This window comes from Chiroxiphia lanceolata, chromosome 1 (genome assembly GCF_009829145.1).
Source record: "Chiroxiphia lanceolata isolate bChiLan1 chromosome 1, bChiLan1.pri, whole genome shotgun sequence".
NCBI classification, from domain to species: domain Eukaryota; kingdom Metazoa; phylum Chordata; class Aves; order Passeriformes; family Pipridae; genus Chiroxiphia; species Chiroxiphia lanceolata.
This window is the reverse complement of record NC_045637.1, coordinates 67,884,234-67,904,754: the sequence shown is the minus strand read 5'-3', so window position 1 is coordinate 67,904,754 and position 20,521 is coordinate 67,884,234. Positions and strand designations below refer to the sequence as shown.

The following is a 20,521-nucleotide window of genomic DNA, read 5'->3' as shown; positions in this document are numbered from 1 at the left end:
TCAGATAGAGTATCAGTAATCACTTCAGAACTACAAAAGTCTTCTCACAAGACCTGGGTATTCACTGGATGAATCTGGGGTGGACAGTTTTCCTTTGGCAAACTATGCCAATGCTTAGTAAGCTTTGCCTATAAAAAACCGTACTTATTACCAGTTAAAAGTATTTCTAAAGGGACAACTTGAGAAATGTTCATGGATAAAAAAGATGACTTCTTTTCTATTTCATTCTAGTTTATTTACTTTATGATTTATCTTTTTAATTCCCACTCAAATCAACCAGACAAACCGACAGTTTCTCACATGTGATAACAAAATAGACTTGGGAAAAAGTCTAAAATAGTCCACCTTCATCTGTTCATTGAGAAGTCTCCAAAAATCATGACACAGGTCATGACCTCATGACCACATTCATAAGGCATAAGGACTACGGTCCATAGGTGAATTACACCACTATCCCATGACATACTCTGAACATGGTTCAAGGCAATCTTCATGACAGAAAATTCACTGCATTACAGAATAAGTTCAATTAATGTTGGAAAAAACTTCCAACATTTAATTTTTTCATTAGAAACACTTGACTCACTGATTTTCAGCCTTGACTTCCATCTTCTGGAATCCCTCATCAAGAGAAAAGAAAGATTCTGCTACATAGATATACTCCTTTGTGCTTGTACAAGCTCCTTTGTGCTTATATTTTTGGTACACGTGGTCATCTCCCCTTTGATTTTAATTTCCCTAACGCTTGTTAAAATAATATAAATAACAAAAGGCTGGTTGTAAAAGTAAAAACAAAAAGGCTTTGTAAACCCAAGGTAATTTAATCGAGTTCTCCCTTGAGCTGACTCAAAACTCTGCTTTGCTTTTAACAGACCTGTACAGTCACTGGGGGCCCAGACCCACCTCATTTGAAGCCAATGGCAATGCTCGCATTGACTTTACTGGATCCAGTCCAGGACCAATGTGGTTGCAAAACAGAGGTCCAGGTCTCTGTGGCCCTATCCAGACTCAGATCAAGGCACCCCACAGTGCAGGCACAGTGAATTTAGCCTCACATGGAGCCACCAACCTGCTGGCCTCTGATCTCTGGCAGAAACAGTGGGACATGAATGTTTTGCCATCCTTGACAAAAAACTCACTCATAAAACACCCACTACTAACATCAGATGCCGGGGGAATTTAAGGCATAACATGGACTCCTCACGTAGAAAAACAAGATTTTTGGTTTTTTATCACTTAAAGTGTTATTTTTTTACAGCTCTGGGCTGCCTAGACGACTAACTCTTCACAACTGAACTAAACTTACATCATAACATTGTTGCAGCAGCTTATGAAATTTTAAAAGGCAAAGTTGATTGAAACGCTAAATCTAAAAACCAAATCCCAGTCCCAAAAGGAGATGGGGAGAGGTGATTAAAAAGCAAGCCAGTTGCAGATGAATGTTGATTTGAATTGGAGGTGAAAAAGCAGCAGCTTTTGAATATGAAGTGACAAAGGGGCTCTGGTATATATATATGTAAAAGTATACATGTATATGCTATACCTTGTTCATGCCGACGTGGAGGGCTGGCCATGGTCCAACTACCTTCACACTCTCTGTTTCTATTTTCTTCAGATGAGAAGTTTCATCATAAAGAAGGGGAAGTCCTGAGCTCAGTTCTAAAAACATGCCCAAAAGAAAGAAAGAAAAAAACAGTCTGAAGGAGGCTACAGAAGAACTGCAGAGCAAGACACTCAATTCTATTTGAAGAGACAGTGGTCAGCAAAGTATCTTCCCTGTAAGACCTAAAATGTTTCATAATTATGCCTGTCAGGCATTTTTATTTAGCAAACAATTCCTCCCCCTCCTGCTTCTCACCCATCCTTTCATTTCAGCAGGACTTTCGCCAACTTTAGGATACATACTTCCCTCCTTACCTCTTCCCCCCACCTCTACCACCTCTATATTCTAAAACTCAGTTGACACCAGAGGGATTATTTATGCAGCCAAGGTGCCATTCTCAGAACATGTGATGTGCAAAGAGATTAGAGTATAGCTTTTGGCTTCTCTCAGACATCTTTATTTATATGCCAGCCTCTTTAAGACTGTTGTCAGGAATTTGCTGTGCTTTGTCAACAGAGATTTTGAGCAAGCCACCGACACACAAAGATAAGGAAAAATACTTTTTGAGACGGTTCTGAAAGGTCTCTGTCAACATCTTGGGGGTGGTGTGGCATATATATGTATATTTGCAAGTACTCTGAGAAAAATAAACTTCACCCTGTGATGATTTAACTAATCTCTGTGTCTTGTATTTCTTTTTGCCATGGATTCTAGGTAATAACAGTTGGGAACAATCCGGTAATCTCTGGAGTCTGATTCAAAGCTCACTGAAATCAATAAAAACCTTGCACTGGCTGCAGTTTGGTTTGGATCAGGTTCTTAAGCTGTCCTAAGAATATTAAATATTACTCACTCCAGATCTAATTCTACAGCTGTTTAAATATACATTAAGGGCTTTACTGACTAGAGACAAATTGCTAAAACCAGCTTATAGGGATATAAGCAAAAATCTGGTTTTGGCATTAGTGAAACATAATCAGACCCTGAGGTAATAAAGTCCTAGAAGGGGTTACAATATCAGTATTGACCTCCCCTTGGTGGTCTCTCATCACAAGCTAGTGTTGCCAGGGGTTGCCAGAGTTCAGCATGTCTCATATCACAGCTGACATTGTGAAACTGCCCAATGATACTCTGGGAATAAACTACCACAGCCATAAGATAAGACACAATGACTTTTTTCTTTTTTTTCTTTTTCTTTTTTTTTAAGAAACACAATTGTTTTATTTTCTTAAAGGGGGGAAAGTGCCTTATTTAAATTATTCAAGTTTGCTATGTTTTAAAATAGACTTCTAAGCTGCTTTTTTTGTTTAAAGGGATAGCTCTGGAAAACAAGCAGGCCAGTTTAGCCTTTTAACTCAACCTTGAAAACAGAATAAAAAAAAAGGCAAAAAAATGAAGTCCCACAAAAGGCATAAATTTCCTGAATCAGCACTAAGTCTTGGCAAAAACCAGGCTTTCGTTCTAAGAAAGGATTTGGCAGCATTGTGGCTTTTCAAAGGACTGTTTTCAGCCTGAAACTCAGTCTGTGTTAGATCGTTGTCTGCTCAGGGTTATGCAAGGTCTTTCATAGCGAGCAGTTCAGGAATAAAGGATGTCTTTTTAGAAGTAATAACCTGCAAGCTCAGCCCAGAGTTCAAGAGGCAAGCTGGGTCTCCTCTTCCCGGTCATCATTTTGTGTCATAAAAATTCTCTGAGCTGCACTGCATACTTGTTTGCATCTGCTTTCAGTGATAGCCCCAGCTGCTGCCGGTGAGTCTGCTCATGTGCACCTGGTAATCCAGGCACGACATTGCTGTGCCAATTAGGTTTAGCAAGCAGCTCACCCTCTCTGTGCTGCAAGGCCAACTGCTGTTGAATACAGTGGTCTTTGGGACTGGGGTTCTGCGAACATGCTGGGGAAAGATGTCCTGTGAAGAAGATGTGATCTGTGTACGTGAGCTTTGAGGTGAAGAGCAGCATTGCAAATACAATAATCAGGCCGAATGCAGGAAAACAACATCTTCTGCTGAACTGCCTTCATAAACACACACATCAGATTTGTTTCACCAGATTTCACTTTCTCCAGTAATTGAAGGAGACAAATTACTTGGAATGTGAAAAATCAGGTAGGTCTGGCCCGGGTTTGTTTTCTGTAACAAAGTTACAGTGTGTTTGCTGAAAAACATGCACTGGTATTTAAAGGGAACTTTGGCTGGGCATACTGTTGTTTCCCTCTCTCCTGTCTGTGTCCTGCTAATTGCACTGGAATTTTGGCCTTTATCAGAATAGATGCAAGGCACATGCTTTCTACCTCTTTCAGCCCAATGCTGGTTACATATTGGTGGGTCATGCCATGTTCCACTTCAGATGAATTTAAAACTATTTTGGAGCTCAGAGATGAGTCCAGTCCATAGCAACTGGAATAAGTCACAAAACACCTGTGGTCCCTTGGAAAATCATAAGGTAGGCAAATTGAACTGCTGATGTCATCTCTGTCAGCCTCATGGAGAAGTTCCCGCTAAGATAGCACATTCCCCCAGGAGACCTTTTTGCTCTTCAGGCATTTCCACTTCAGATATTTTGGTCACAAGCCCCCGCTTTCATGAGAGTGTCCCCAGGTTAGTGACCACTTACTTCCTAGAAACACTTTTCCAGCAGTGGCCTTTCCACACAGCCTAGAGCCAGACATCAGTCCCCCATGTCCTCATGTTCCTTACACAGACCACTGATAGTGTCTCCTCTCTGCCTGATTTTTTTCTTGTCCCACACACTCTGCCACATGTGCTGTCCCAGATAACCGACTGACAGCCGGTATGCTCCTAACCATTCCAGTACATACACTGTGAACATTTACCACAGGCTCTCTACAACAGAATTTTCTCAGCCGCAATAGCTTGAGCGGTATTTTAATGAAAACCAAACCAAGTCCCCTCAGCACCAGCCTTGAAAAGGCACTTGGACCTGTCACCCCAAACTGCAAATGGGTAACTCTGACTCTGTTTTAAGGGAAGTGGTCCTACCCATACTGCCACTGCTCTCACAGCATAAACATGCCAGGACTAACCTCGGACTGCCTTTTCAAGGAAAATCAGCTTTGCACCTCCATCCTGATGCACAAGTACAGGTCTCCACAAGAGATCGGTGATGCATTGCTGTGGGGCAGCATGCCTATGTCAACACAAGCCAGCACACAGCATGCACAGTTGCCTAATAGCTCAGCTGGGAGCATCTGGCATGCTTGCACCACGGCCTCCGCTCAGAGGTGTCTGGTCTCTTTCTGCTATCTTAAAGGAACTGGGAATTGGCATTCAGTGTTACTGGCATTAGGCCACGTCAGAAATCAGCACCAATTCTCTTCTCCTGAATCAAACAGCCTTAAGCAGACAAAGTGAAGAGAAAGGTAAATGTGTCTCCAGGAGCCGGTGCCACACACAGGTCTTGGCTGCTGAAGTCCCCTTCAGAGTGTGGCAGCTGCCAGACAGGCCAGGGAGGCTGCTCCCCAATAGCAGTGCGAGGTTTGGGGGAGAGGGTTCACCCTCCTCATGCCTGGGTGAGGACACGCAGCCTCTTCGGCCCCAGTTTTATCTCAAAGGTAACACTCACTGGGCACAAAGAGAACTGCTCCTGATGTTTGCCCTTGTGCTCGTCTAGGTTTTTTCTAAGGTTATTTCTGCAATAAGGAGAAGCAGGAAAGCTGTGTGACCTAGAGGAGACAGAGTGCTGGAATAAACACCTTGCGCTGTGTGGTTTTTGCTGTTTCTTTAATTACCTCCTGTCCTCTAGGTGGGCCCATGGCAGGGCTGTGGGAAGCTAGAGACCAGCCCTGCTGCAGCACTTCTGGGGCTGAAGCTGAGGTGCTGTGAGGCTGACACAGAGCCATGGGCTGGACAGGGGGAGCCTGTAGGAGGGGGATGGGGAAAGCAGGGCTTGCAGTGCCCTCCGGGTCGGGACACTCAGCAGCAGCAGAACTGGCTCTGAATGAATTTCCTGGCATGCTTCAGCTCTAATTTGGGAAAGGAAAATATGGGCTGGCACACCCCCCAGAAAGGTCACCGCCACCCACTGTGCCAGGCTGACAGCCCGGTCAAGGCTTTCCAGCACAGCCTTGCCAGCACCCATCCATGGCCAGTGCCCGGCCGGCACACAGGGTGGCCCTGCAACAGATCGACTGAGGCCCAGCTGGTGCAGGGCCAGGTGAGCTGCTCAGCAGTTCCCCAACAGGATGGTCTGTACTTCCCTCCCAGATAGTGCTGGTTGCTGCAGAACAGGGCCAAGAGGCAGATAACTCATCGGTGGCACAGGAGCACCCAGCAGCCTGCTCTGGGCCTCTGTGGCTGTACCATGCAGGGGGTGGCCATGCTGGCCATGCTCCATGCCAGCCTCATGTGCTTCCCAGCATGAAGGTATGCCACTGTGCAGCGTACAGTCAATGGAAAACAACACTTTTTCTGGAATTTGCTCCTAAGGGAGTAGCTTTACTGAAAGTCCTAGCAAGCAAATCATATTGCTGTTTAGGATTCCTTCCTTAAATGTCTACCATGCCTTGCATTTTATTTCTTGAGCTTCCCTTCTAAAAACTATCTCCTTCTTTTTGGAAAAGAAAATTAAAGAAAATGTTTCTGAGTTTCTGAAACAAAGTCTGATTAAAGTGCTTGTCTAGGCAGGTGCCTGTGTATTACGGCTGATGTGGGACAGCCTACAGTCAGGGTCACTCAGCACCATCCATTACAAGACCATGGTTTCAGGAATTTGAAAATTGTCAGATTAACTGACCAGGTTGAAAGTTTCCATAATGGATGCCTATCTTAGGGTGATTTACAGTTATGAAGGCAGAAACTGGTCAAAGGAAGAACTCACTGTTCCCTTGAAACAAGGCAAATAATAGATGGTATCTTGTTTTGCCCATCTTCTGAAATTCTTACACAGCTCCAGTATCTCACACAGTAGAATGTAGAGTGCAGAGATTTTAAATTTGGAGAGCAAGCAATAGGACTGCTCAATGACAGGGATGTTTCTCTTTCAGTTCCTGTGTAAACCTACAAACATTTGGCCCAGCTACATACCCTTAAAAATGCCTGTACACATTCAGCAGCAGAGACTTACACCCAAACTCCCCAAGGCTGCATCAGGAACAGATAGGCCTCTCTCCTCTTTGATTTCTACAAGCCCAGAATTTCTGCACCAAGGAAGTAAGCATATTCCAGTCATGATAGTGCAGTAATTGATCCCATTACCCAAACTAAAAGCAAGATGCTGTTTGTCCAGTGCTCCAAAATTTCTGCTGCTTGTGCCCAGACATGAAAGCAAGAGTCAGATTCAAACAATGAGGGCTGAAGGCCAGCTGGGCAGATCAGCAAAAGACAAAACCAGATGAGGACAGGTTTGTGAAAATATACAAATAAATAGTAACAATGAAAAAATAGCCTGTGCCAAGTGGCTAGAGACTCCGTATCTGTGACTAATTGGGTATTTGTTCAGCTATGGAACACCAATCTAACACCAAATCCTGCGGCCCATAGCAAAGCCAGGAAATTGCAAATCTTGTCTCATTTGCACATGCTACAAAGCTAGCGAATAATAACAGGATATATGTTCTTCAAAGAGAAAAACTGAAATGCATGTCCTTTCCTTCCTTTCCTTTCCTTTCCTTTCCTTTCCTTTCCTTTCCTTTCCTTTCCTTTCCTTTCCTTTCCTTTCCTTTCCTTTCCTTTCCTTTCCTTTCCTTTCCTTTCCTTTCCTTTCCTTTCCTTTCCTTTCCTTTCCTTTCCTTTCCTTTCCTTTCCTTTCCTTTCCTTTCCTCTCCTCTCCTCTCCTCTCCTCTCCTCTCCTCTCCTCTCCTTTCCTTTCCTTTCCTTTCCTCTCCTTTCTCCTTTCTCCTTTCCCTTTCCCTTTCCCTCTTTACCAGAGACAAATCTGAAAGCAGCACAATCACTGAAATGACATTCACTGCAGTGGACTTACTGGTTGGGTTTGGAACTCCAGAAACAATGTCCTTGCTGTCAGGAGCAAGGGCGCTGTAATTCGCACGGTGGTGGTGATGATGGTGGTGGTGGTGGTGCCTTGCAGGCATTTTTGTGGTATATGGTGTTCCACCATTCTCCTCAATGTTGAACTGGTGCAGATCACTGTTGTTCAAGGGATAGCTACAAAATAAAGTCAGTTCAAATTAGAGCAGTAAACAGTAGTACCAACTGTACTTTCGGAAAGACAGAGTGAAAACTTCCTGGGGAAAAAAATGCATAGCTTTTTTGTAAATAAAAGTTTAAACAAGGTATATTCCAAATCTTTACAGTTTTCTATTTACACAAAATCCATTAGATGAGAAGAAAGAATGCCTCTGCTTGTTAGTATGACTTTAAGATCAGAATTATTTTTGATTTTACACACTACACGATCTCTGCTAGAATCTTCCCTAGGAAAGGAAAGGTGTTAGGCAGCAAACAATAACTCCTTTAAAGTGAAATTGTCCAAAGAGCAGACCAAGGAACAGTCCCAGAATAACATTAAATCCTGAGAAAGTTCAGTTCTTTACACTTCTGGTGCAAAATAACCATATAAAAAATTTCTAACTTGGGGAAAAAATGGAAGAAGATCCCATTGGAAATAAAAGATTTTACAGGTAATAACATACAAAATATCACTTGGTCAAAAAGGAATCAGACCTATGCTGGTAAACCAGTTTGGGGTTTTTGGGTGTGTTTCATTTGTTTTTTGGGTTTGGGTTTTTTTGTTCTTTTTTTTTTGGTTGGCTGGTTGGTTTTTTTGCATGTGTTTAGTTAGAAGAACTATCATCAGTCTACAATATATGGAGAAATGGGGACACACTGACATTTTAATTCATCATCTCTAACTCAGAGGTGACATAGGACACTGCTGCTTTTCTTCAATAGTTTTAATGGATGCTGTATCAATTTATTGTTTGAAATGATGATGATAGAAATGATATTTTCTCTCCATGCCAGCAAACAAAAAAGATTGAGATAACTCTACAAAGATATTGCAAATGACTTGACTGTGCTTTCCTCAGAGGAGTGCTTAAAATTTTTATAAGGTTTTAACTTATTCTATAGTCTTGCATTAGACAGTAGTTGCAGTAAATCAATTCATTCCAAGAAAAGATGAATCCCTTGACTATTTGAAAAATGCTAAAGAAATTATATCTTCAGCTGCATGGGTTTTCATTTTGCTTTTATTACTAAGAGCAGCCAAAAACCTGACAATATGGAATAAAGACAAACAGAATAATTAGAGGAACAATGAATAAATTATACCTAAGCTACTTGCTACATATGTTCTCTGCAGATTACTTAGTGATTCAAAGCAAAATTAACCAGTCATCTGCAAATAAACACATCTGTATAAATTCCAAAGTTATACTGAAGAATGCAACTGGGTACATTATTAATAACCACTGTCTTCTTAGTAACAACTTCTGACAACATGAGGTTTCTGACTGGGTAGTAATTGAATAACACTTTTATGCTGATTACTTTTTGAAAGCAGGAGGCGGGGAGGGGAATGTTGTGTATATTAATCTTGGCAGGTTCCCGACATGTAGCAACCACTGCCAATAAAGGCACTTCTGATGCCTTATTTGACGTAGGGAAACAATACAAATAGATGTCTGATCCACAGGGGACAGCTTTGGTGAGCTCAGATAATCCAGGACTGGTCTGCCTTTTCAAACTGCACTATATCTCCACTGTTATAATCAAATCAAGCAAGTGCCTACAGGGGGAAAATGGTACAGGCTAATGAGATTGCACACTAATTGTAGCAGCTCTCCTGCACTCCGCCTTCAAGCGCCATGGTGACAGTGACATTTTTTGACTGAGGGGGTAGGTGGTTTTGTTCACATGGTTAAAAGCCTTATGGGAAACAAGATCAGTTTGGGGTTGAAGCCTCAGTACATCTTTTTTTTTCAGACTATAATTGAATTTTTTTTTCCAAGACATAAACCCCCACATGTTTGGGAGTTTCTTTCATTTCACCCACTTGCAGGCTGGTTTAGCAGATTTTCAACTGGTATTTTCAAAATTAATCACACCCAATCCTTACACTGACTCTTCATATTGCTATGGACCTGAGGTAACTTCCATGCTAAAATGGGAATGAGCTGAGCAACTGAATGAGCCAACTGAATTGCCCTCTGGCATGAGGGCAAATGTGTACCAAATGCACTAGTTGTATTTCTTGACTGTCCAGAGAGGAGAGCTCACACCATGTAAAATGTAAAATGCAGGGAGACAATTACTTCAAAGAAGTAAACAGGTGGCCCAGAAAAGCTGATGTTCAGATATGCACTGAAACCCTTGAGGACAGGTCACAAAGCCCTAGATAGGGTGTCAATGCCCAGGCAGTGCCCTCTGATGTGAAATCCCGTGTTCAAACTGCTGGCCCATTTAAAAGGATGTGTTAATTTGCACTTTTCCAGAGCTGACAGCAACTGACAGAAGTTGAGGCAAACTCATCTCAGTGGTCAGCCAACTCTTGCATTTCTGATGGATATGAGGGTGGGCTTTTGCACCCATACTCTCACTACTAGACCAGTGAGTTACTGAACAATCATAAACAGCAGACCTTGCAGCAGCCCCAGAGCCAGTTGACTAGAAAAGCTGACAGTACTCAAACAAAAATATCATGAGTATTCCAAATCCCTTTACTGTGTACTCTCGCCTATATATTTTAGGGGCACACCGGACATCTTACTGCAGTTTCTACAAGGTGGCCTTATTATTATCACATATCACATCTGTTTTTTGCTTAATTTTCTGTCCTTCCACTGCCTTCAATCTATGTTTTTCGCCTCAGTGCATTTCTTGTCATTAACTTTGCTTTCTATTGCTTGCTTCTATCTAGCTTACCTGAATAGAAAACATGCTTATGCATCCTTCCCAATCCATTGAGGTAAATAAATCACTACCTTCAATGAACCAACTTTCTGACCATATTCTAAGCTCTCCAGGTATTCATATTTGCTCCTTAAACACCAAGTAACGCCCTCAGACTATGTGCATTACATGGATAGGTAGCAGTTTTCATCCTTTCTCTTGTACCTGCATTTTGGCCATCCTAGTATGCCAATGTAACACCCTTGCTTTACCTTTTAACAGCTTATTGGCTGTCCTGTAGGTTTCCTCTTTTTTCCCTGTTATTTACCAGTGTAGTTTTCTCAACAAGCTCCAGCTGCTTCCTATAAAACCAATTCCTGTCCTTCAAGGAAAATGAGGCAGGGCCCTACAGCCTATTGTGTAAAGGAAGAAAACACTTCTTTCTTCTCTGTCCCTCACTCAGGCAAAGCACTCCAGAGGATTCAGTTAGTGAAGGCTGAACCTTCAAAAAAGCCACTTAAAGTTCACAAAACGGTGTTGCCTTTAGACTCAGACACACAATTCCTGCCTTCGGATCAAAAAGGCAGCACACTGAGGAACAAGGCAAATAACATGTATCTTCTGATTACCTTTTCCATTTATAAAATTTTATTTACATTACTGTTCCTCTGCTCCAATTTTATGCTCCTCACGCTTTACCTGAAAAGCTACTTTCAGTTGACATTCTTAGATTTCATGTACTCCAGTCACCTACTGCCTTACTAAACCATGTCTCTAGTGTACAATTTGCACATACAGCAAGTGTTAAGAGAACAGAGGAAAATGGGGAACAGAAAGGTTTTTGAAAGCCCTCAAACCCAAAGTATGCAGGGCTGCATTACCCCAATTGATCAGCTGAACTGAACCTCCAACGCCTTCACTAGCAGAGACTCCATGACCCTCCTGTGCAATTGATTTCAGTGTCTCACTGTGCCTGTGCATATTTCTTTGTTTATTCTGTCTCCTTTACTGCAATTTAAGCCTGCTATTTTCTCTCCCATCCATCACAGACACAGTAAGAAGGTTATTTCTTGCTACAGAAACCTGTGTTTTTGAAAATGGCCCTTCACATCTCCCCTCAGAGTCTGAAGAGCTTTGAATTCTCAGGTCACACATTTCCTACAGCTCTGATACATCTTGCCACTCCTGACCATCTGGCTGCCCCCTGCTCTGACTCCAACATGCGATGCTCAGAACTGGAGATCCCATTCCAGCCGAGGCCTTGCAAACACATTCCAAAGAAGAAGGGTTGCTTCCCATGTCCTACAGGATCTACTCCTGTTTATACACTGGAACATGACATTTGTTTTTCTCTATATAGCCCGCAATTGTTGACTCATATTTAACTTCTGATTCTTGAGAACACCAGATCCTTTCCTAAACTGGCCAGGTTTCCAGCCCTACAATCTCAGCTGTGAAGCAGGTTACAGGTTACTCTCACCCAACAGCACAAACATACCGTCATTCCTCCTGAGCTATGCCCTCATCTTTCTGATGTGCTAAGATCAATGTGCTAAGTCCATTCAGGACTCTTCTCTCATCTATGACAGGCCTCATATGAGAAGACTCCCACACTGGTGTAACCTGTGAATGACAAGGGACTTTTTAAAAAAGAGTAATTGCACTTCTGTGCAATCCCCATAGCTGCCATCCTCATTCTCCTGGACAATGTAACTGTGTAGCCCTGAAGAAACATCTTTCACCTGGCTTACTCATGCACCCCACCCATGTCCCCCTTTTCCCCACTCTTCCTCCAGTCATCTCCCACCTGTCTGAAGTTACACTTGGAGAGCCCCCTCCTTCGGGAGGCTAGGGGTGGCAATAGCAGAAAGCAGGCTCAAACTATCATGCCTCTTGGATGACTCTTTAAGAATTTAGACCTTCCCTACTGTAGCTGAACAGCAGTTTAAAAACATCCTAGGCTTCCAGGTCTGATTGTGATAACTAACCTTCAACAATTACCACACCCACCTCTATTTGCTTTGAACATTCCTCCTGCAACAAACCACTGCGATTTTCCACTATTTAAAAATCCTCAAACTTTATGCAAACACGTTCACAACCCCTCTTGATCCTCCACCATCTGAAGTTCAGAACGAGCCTGATGGTGTTTTGTGCAGGTTTCAGCAGCAAAATCCACACTGACGGCTTCGTATTGAATGCATTGGGAGACGCATCACCCATCATCGTTTTGCCGCGACACCTTCTCCAGCATCAAAATGGGCTTTAGATGTGCTCCCAAATGGCAGTCAGGGGAAGTGTTACAATGTCTGTTGACATGTATGTGTATTAACATGTACGTAGTGAAAGCAGCCTCTGCATGTGAAACTTCAGTGTGGCAGCTGGGGGATGAGACCTGACAGCTATGCTAAGCCAAACATTCGTTTTCGGGTTTAGTCTCTCCCTTTGTTGGGGGGGGGATTGGGGGAGTGGGAGGGACTTTGGGTTTATTCCCTGCCCACACTTCAAAAGAAGTTAAAAAAACCCCAAACAAACCACACTGAATTTTTAGCCAAACTTGCTTTAATCATATTTAGAATCTCTCATACCCATTGTGTTGCTAAAGCATGACAAGTGGTACAGAGAGACAAGGAATTTTGCATACTCTGAAGATGTCCCTGTGGAGAGGAATGAAAAGGAAATGAGGGGATAGGAAGACAGCAGTATGTGTGTGTATAAACTAATGGTCAGAACTACTGGACCGAAGCAAAAGACTTTACTCAGAGTTACAAAAGAAAGGAGCACAGACCATAGCCAGAGGACTGCTTATAAAGCAAAGAGGATGAAGTTTCATTTTTGCAGCCAAGGACTGGGACATACGAAAGCAATGAGTATTTGTAAGTAAAGGAGAACTGGGATCACTAAAACCAAACCTATGTTGTTTTTCTTTCCTGCACCATGTAACCAAGATCTCTTTGCTGGTCAGAAGTGGCTTCCTAAACTGTGAGAAGTACAACTAAAGCTAAAAGTGATGTTACACTTCCATGCTCTGCTCTGAAAACAGGACAACATAGCTGGCCCATTTGCTTCCTTTAGGGAAGGCATGGAAAATTGTGTTGCAGATTTCTCCTCCTGCTGCTAGGGATGATCAGCAGCCCCCACCCAATCCTAGGGACACCTCAGAAAGCACAGTAGGTAGCTAGCAACCTTCTCCCGGACAACCTTGAAAAGAAAGAGAAAATGGTGATGGGAGGAAAAAATGTATTAAGAAATGGTGATGGAAGCAGGAGGATTTCTCCTGTAGGAGATAAAAGTATATGCATCAGCTTCCTGCACTACAAGATGCTCAACTAAGTAAGTTTTGAAGCAAGGGTAATCCGGAATTTCCCACAAGAAGAATAAAGCCTGAAGCAAAGCACGTTCTAACAAAATACCAAGAAACAAATCTTGACTAAATAAAGCCATGGTCCTCATAGATTTCACCTTATCTACATAAAGATCATTAAAAAATCTTGCTTTTCTTCATTTACAAATGGTTTTAATTAACAATAGCTAATGATATTTGATCACTTGTAAAAAAAATTTCTTTGTCCCAGACGTCCTTGTAGATGAAAAAACTCCGAAAAACAGATATAAAATTTTCTATGACAGAAAAGATCCTCTCCCAAGTCAGTACTGCCTTCCCCTTTCTGACAGAGGCAGACAATGTATGCCTGTCCTTGGGAAATAAAAGAACTCAGGGTGGCTAATCCAAGCAAGCTAACTCAGGTTAAAACAGGAACAAAACCAAGCAAGGAACTGAAGCCTCTGATGCAGCCTGCAGCTGATCTCAGATTGCTAGCCATGCTACATCTTTTCCAACCACTTAACCCATTAAACGACTCAGGTCCTGGGAGCTAAGTACATCCTCATCTCACCTCTACTGTCCTCAGTATCAGATTGCTGCCAAAGGATGCAGAGAGAGAAGCGAGCACAAGACTGAGGCTTAGCTAACAGGAGAACATGAGAAATCACGAAATGAGACAGAAGAAGCTGCTGGACACAAAAGATGAAAGTGCAAGCAGCTAACAAATGCTACAGAGCGTGTCCTGAAGGACTGCCGGATTTCACGGGTAGTTATGGTAGGGCTACATGAGAACCCTCAAGGGGAATATCAGGGACTCTTGCATGAGAACAACCCTGAAAGGCCAACACTGTCTAGGAAACCATATCAGTATTCATGTAAGATCCAAACTACCTAGGCAGCCCTGGGAAATTTGAGTATGGACTTAGAAAAACTGGGAGCAATGCAAGGAGAAAGCAGGGGTAACTGAGAGGAGACAAGGGAAGGAAACAGGAGAATTCATGTGCATCAGGGAAGAATAAGAGAAAGGTGAGAAAAGTGATCAGCCACACGTAAACAGGCTGCTGCTCACTATGCTTGGCTGGTCAAGCTCCAATCACTACAGTCTACAACATTTTCCTAACTGTAGTCCAATTTTCTGTGGGGGTGTACACCTAGAGGATGGAGCTCCCTGTGCTGTCCCACATTTGTGAGCTGCTGTTGGTGCATGCAGGTGTCGGTGAAGGTGCTGCTCTTCACCTCTTCTGCTCAGCGTGGCTGGCTGAGTGGGTGCTCTGTGTGCATTTTCATCTCCGGAATGCATGCTCAGCATCTGTACAGGCTGGGCTCTGAAACCAGGAACCACAGCAGCCTTGCATCTAGCAGATTAGAAAGGTGTAATCACTTTAGCCTTGAAGCCAATCCATTGGATTTGGCTCAACAATATACTCCGATCTTACAAAATCTCCTTTCTGTCTCTGTCCTCACAAAGCTGAAACTCCTTGGAAAAAAGTTGTTTTAAAAGAAATTAATCAAACTGTCTAAGTTTAATGGTTCTAAATTATTCAGATTCTGAATATGCTGTCTTCTGGATTTTCAGTAATTTCCCATAACTTTAAAATCCAGCATGAACAAACTTAACTCCATTGCTACACAGATTACTTCAGTTTCGGCTATAGATTTTTGCCCTTTTAACACATTACCAGTAAAGCCAATGAACAGGTAAAGTGTGCAGCAAGCAAAAGCTCTTACCAAGGCAGGACAGAATTTTTCACTTAGTTACTAAGAAGACAGCGTTAGTGGGTCAAAGCAACACAAAATCAATCACTCAGCACAGCAAGGGCTTCTTAATTACAAACCTTGCAACCTGTGCTATCTCTGGGCAGGTTCTCACTGCAATATCTGGGCAACTGATCTGAGTTACAACAAGAAACTGTCTTATTTTAAAAGCCATTTTCACAGGTTTCTTTCTGAAGTAAAAAACTGAGAATGAGACACACACATTAAATATAATGGTTGAATCTGAAAATAAATGATAACAAACAAAGCCTTCCTGGGCTAAAATTTTTGATACAGAAGCAGCATACAGTTTTACACTTAAGTTCCTTGAAATTTGCTTCAAATCAGCCTTGCTTACTTATTCAGTGAGCCCCAGGTGCTGAAGACACAGACACTGAAATCTCAAAGCTCCCTTGCCTCTTTCCTCTTCTCCATTCCCTAAGTTTCTAGAAGACTTCATTGTTTTTCGTGTTGCTGAGAACACAGCTGCATTGGGCAGGACACATGTCCAGGATGAAGGACCACCGCCTCCCTAAGATCTTGCTTTATGGTGAACTTGCCACTGGCTGCTGAAAGAGAGGAGCCCCGAAGAAAAGATACAAGGACTCCCTGAAACAACATCTCAGCCTTGGCCATATTGATCAACATAACTGGTCTACTCTGGCCTCTAATCAGGAGGCCTGGAGACACAGCATCTATAACGCTGCTGATGCCTTTGAGAACGCACGCAGGATCACTCTTGAGGAGAAAAGACAAAGCAGAAAGAATCATGCCTTGCAGAATATACCACCTAAGGAGTCTTTCTGCTGTGCCTTTTGTAATCAGACATGCCTGTCTCGTATTGGCCTCATTAGCCACCAGCGCGCCTGTAACAAATGTGGATAGAGCCTTTCCCAAATCTTCGTTCGCAAAGCCCAGCCATGATGATGACATTCCACTGTAAAACTCTGCATCTCCTAAAGCCTCTATTTGAGCTTTTTATTTCCCTGACCCATTTTTTTTCTGAGCTCTTCCTTCTTGTCTGACTCCTACTCTCCTACTGATGAGAAAGACTCAGCTTGGAGGCACCATGGTGCTGGCCCTGCTGCCTGCCAGCAAAGCCTTAATATTCAGGGCCTTGGCCCCTGGAGATGAAAAGAAACAGCTACCTTGTCATCTGTTTAGGTACTGAGTTCATTACTATGTAATTATGCAATTTAGAGAGCACTAGAGATGTATTAATGTTTTGTATTTCTACTTCTCTAAGGATCACAAAATTACAGAAATTGGCAACGGCAGGTAAATCACTGTGATTATAACTGCACCACTGCACGGTTATGGGTTTAGGGAGGAAAAAGTAACTTATAAATAATTAGCTTCTTATCCGGAGTTTAATTGTATTAGATCAGTATACCTCCTACTACTAATTAAGTGGCTACTTCACTCATTTTCTTTGTGACTCAGAAAGTAGAGGATGGTTTTCACTGCCTCAGTTAAAAAAAAAGAAATATTGCTTTTTATAATCCATCAACATAAGACATTGGTAAACCAGGAACTACAGGTTTTCCAAACTGTTCCTGTATGAAACATCTGTTGTTGCGTATAGGATTATACATCTTCATCTTTGATATGATGAGCTGCAGATCTGGCTGTTGATAGTTTAAGATAAAGTGCTATAAAAAGGAAAGGGAAGAGGAAAAGGAAGAGGAAAAGAAAGAGCAAGATGAAAATGGAAAAGAAAAAAATCCAAGCACATTACAAACTTAAAGGACAGTACATTCAAAACCCTAGGGGTACTTCCACTGGTTCCCCAGCAGCCTTAGCTGAACATTGATCTTAATTTTAAATTGGCAGATTCCTCAGTTCTCAGAAGGTATCTTCTGCTAGAGAGAAACTAGATTTCTTCTGAAGAGATGCAGGCAACAAATCATGGAAGATAAGGTGCCACCAAACTAAAAGTGGTATTTCTCAGTCAAGAGAAAGCCATTATTTCAGAAACACAAAACAGGGATGTAACACTGGGTCTAAGATATCAGGCTGGTGGAACTTCTTATCTCCATCAACCCGCGTGCCAAGGCTGCCAAGACTCCAACTGAAGAAAAAAAAAAAAATCACCATCTTTAGGAAACTTGGATGTGAGATAAAGCATTTTTTAAAAAAAAAAACCAATCTCTTCTTCCTCTTCAAAACCGAAGATATATTACAAGCAGAAATTAAAAGCAATATGCAAGTTATTACAGACATGCTTGTATTTTCTGTAGCAAGCTACTAATATCTGCAGGGGACTGCACAGGGAGGCTTGATACATGAACTTTACAATTAAATTCAGATTAACACTCATGAAACCAACTGAAAAAAAGTTATTTTGTTTTAAAGTACAGTCATGAAACAGTCATTAGTAAGTACTTGAGAGCAGCATTCAGCCTGCAGAAGCTTTATTACTGGAAATGACTCATACCAACGGAGGAACTTCAACTGAATCAAGTTTTTGTCTGGTGGTTAGGGGGTTTTTCTGTGATGCAGCACATACACTTAGAAAGGGAGACTCTTGGGCCAGTCAGCTCAAGGTACAACAGTAGGTGGAAAATAAGGGAAGACAAACAACGTCTTCATCACTACCACATATTGCTTTGCATTTTCTACTGCAGGAGGCAGACAGAAAAATGTGGCCCATCTTTTTATATGGTTTTTCTTATCTAATTTGACTAGGATTGGTTTTGTCCAAAAGCTGTATCTTGCTATGTGCCCGGTGCCTGCTGAGCAAGGAGGACTGACTTTCTTGCAGGTTCTTTGACACTAAAACTTGGGAGTAGCATAAGAGCACTCTGTTTTTCCAAGCATTTGCAGTTTGACTGTAATGTGGGAAAAATTATTTATTCTAAAACAGTTCAAAATCTCCATTCTCACAACGTAGCACAAGTTTGGTTAGGGTGTAGAGTGCTAGCTCAAGCTGGCTCTCAACGAAGTTTCACAGCTAGCACAGTCTTAACAAAAGAAGCCAGGGTCCTGGTGCATCAGACCCTTTTCAAAGCACAACACACAAAGTCTGAGATCAATTAAAAAAAATTAAATCAATTAAATCAATTTAAAAAATATAGTTCCTAATTTATGTCCATTAACTTCATCTGGTTTCTCTGGTTGCATTAGCAATGCTGCAATAACAGCATTTCCCTACAAGTATGTTTTCTTTGATTCTCCTTTGCAGAGTAAGAGGAAAACCACTCATCACCAACAGTCTTTCCAGAGATCTGGTGTGTCAGGTTAGATGGATGTGCATCGAAACTTCTCTCCTTCAAGCTAGATAGTAGCAGCCTGCCTGCTTGATACACAAACTGAAATGATTGCTCCTCAGAAAACCGATGACTGCAGTGCCGAACTGTCTTCCTCCTCCCTCTCACAGAACTCCATCTCACCAGCTTTGATGCCTGAGAAGCAAGTGATACACTCAGTTCCCTTTTTGCCCTGCCATCTTCAATGTTCCCCAGCTCATTCCTTGCCAGTGCCCGAAGTTCCATTTTCAAAATTACTTGCAAGTACCGACACTCTCTCTTGCAGACTGAAGAGATATCTTCTGCAATACTTGTCCAGAAGGAATAGAAAATTACATTTTACATTGCAAGGCCATCATATATGCTTTGTTCCCATCCACAGTATGAGAAAACAATCCTTCTCTTGGTCATTTTGCACCTGGGTTCACTGATAAAAGGGTTTGGAAGGACTTGTTGGTTCTTTCCCTTAAGTGTGCAAACCCTCAGCTGCCAGCTTTAGAAATGCATTATAAAACCTGATCCCTTTGTTCACTTTGCCTGTGACTCACATCAGCTGAAAATGAAAGTTTAAAGAAAAAGCCCACACTAAAACAATATACTGAAAGTGACAGTACTTTCAGTATTGTAGTTCAGTATCATATTTCAGCGTTCGATATTAGTCAGTAGTTTGCATGCCAGGGTCTGGCTGGGGTTGAAGAGCGATGTATTTCAGCCTGTGTTACAAATGTGTCCTCACCAGCTTTTCGATTCTCCCACCAGCTCCCAGGGGACAGCATGTAGAGTTACAGAGAGCAAAAGCACTGCCCCTGTAAATACAAACAGTCAGAGTCGAGAGCCAGGTTAAGCTCTCTCCTAGCCTTGCTAGGGAAGAACTGGTTTCCAGCTTTATTAAATGGAGGAGAAAGGTGTGCAGAGAGATGATCAGAAGATACCCTCAGCCAGGATGTATCAACTAATTCTCCAACACATAGAAGAACCCAAGCAAATACATGGTGGGCTTCAGATCAGTGTAATTTCTCCAATGCCTACCACTGTATTCGGACTTCCCCTCCATCCCCTCCACCAAGTTGATGCAAGGATAGTGTTTATCACCTGTAATCAGAAGTTTCCAAGTGTATGCTGGACTCGTAAAAATAAGGTTTCAGTCTTGCACAATGAACACACTTCAGAACAGGGTGGAGAAAGTTTACACATGCAGTTTGATGGGTACCCCTGAGAACACGTTTCATGTAGATTCAGAAAGTGTTACCTCCTTCAGGCAATTCACAAGGCTTTTTTAAAAAAAATTCCCTGTATATCTTAGAACACATTTAAAATTTGCTGACTTAGAATGATTGTATAAGATGCTCTTTGGTAAAAATTGTGTAGCATTTCCTCATGAGGAGCTCTTAGTTAAAATAATTCAACACAGTGTATAAACACTCTCATATCAGGGCTACCAAATCTCTGTATTGAGTTTGTGCCTATAAACTATCAGCGGCTTCCTGGAGCAGCACGAATTTAAGATGTAGCATTGATTTATACTGCCAAAGCTTTCCCAATATTTTAAACAAAAATTACCACTACATTTAACAGCTGACTTAACCAAACATTGTCCACTTTTCTCTCTCCCCTCTCCACATTTAATCTGGTTTTCAGCTGCAGTGTTTTGTGTTGCTTCAAATACAAAATTGTAATACTAGCATCACAAAACCTATATTACTTGTTCAAAACAATTTTTGACTTACGAGTGTGCTGATTTTAGGGAAAAAACCCCCAATGTGCATTAAAATTTAAAGCA

The 20,521-nt window shown here is 42.0% G+C and overlaps 1 protein-coding gene across 5 annotated transcripts in view; it reads right to left on the bottom strand.

Moving 5' to 3' along the window:
• Nucleotides 1–20,521, bottom strand: part of EPB41L4B (erythrocyte membrane protein band 4.1 like 4B) — a 170,586-nt gene that overhangs the window by 63,430 nt on the left and 86,635 nt on the right. For all 5 annotated transcript variants that reach the window (XM_032674513.1, XM_032674489.1, XM_032674485.1 and 2 more), the window contains 2 exons: nt 7,544–7,725; nt 1,544–1,659 (listed from right to left, as the gene is read on the bottom strand). In XM_032674513.1, coding sequence (XP_032530404.1) covers nt 1,544–1,659; nt 7,544–7,725 — 298 coding nt within the window. The remainder of the gene's footprint in view (nt 1–1,543; nt 1,660–7,543; nt 7,726–20,521) is intronic.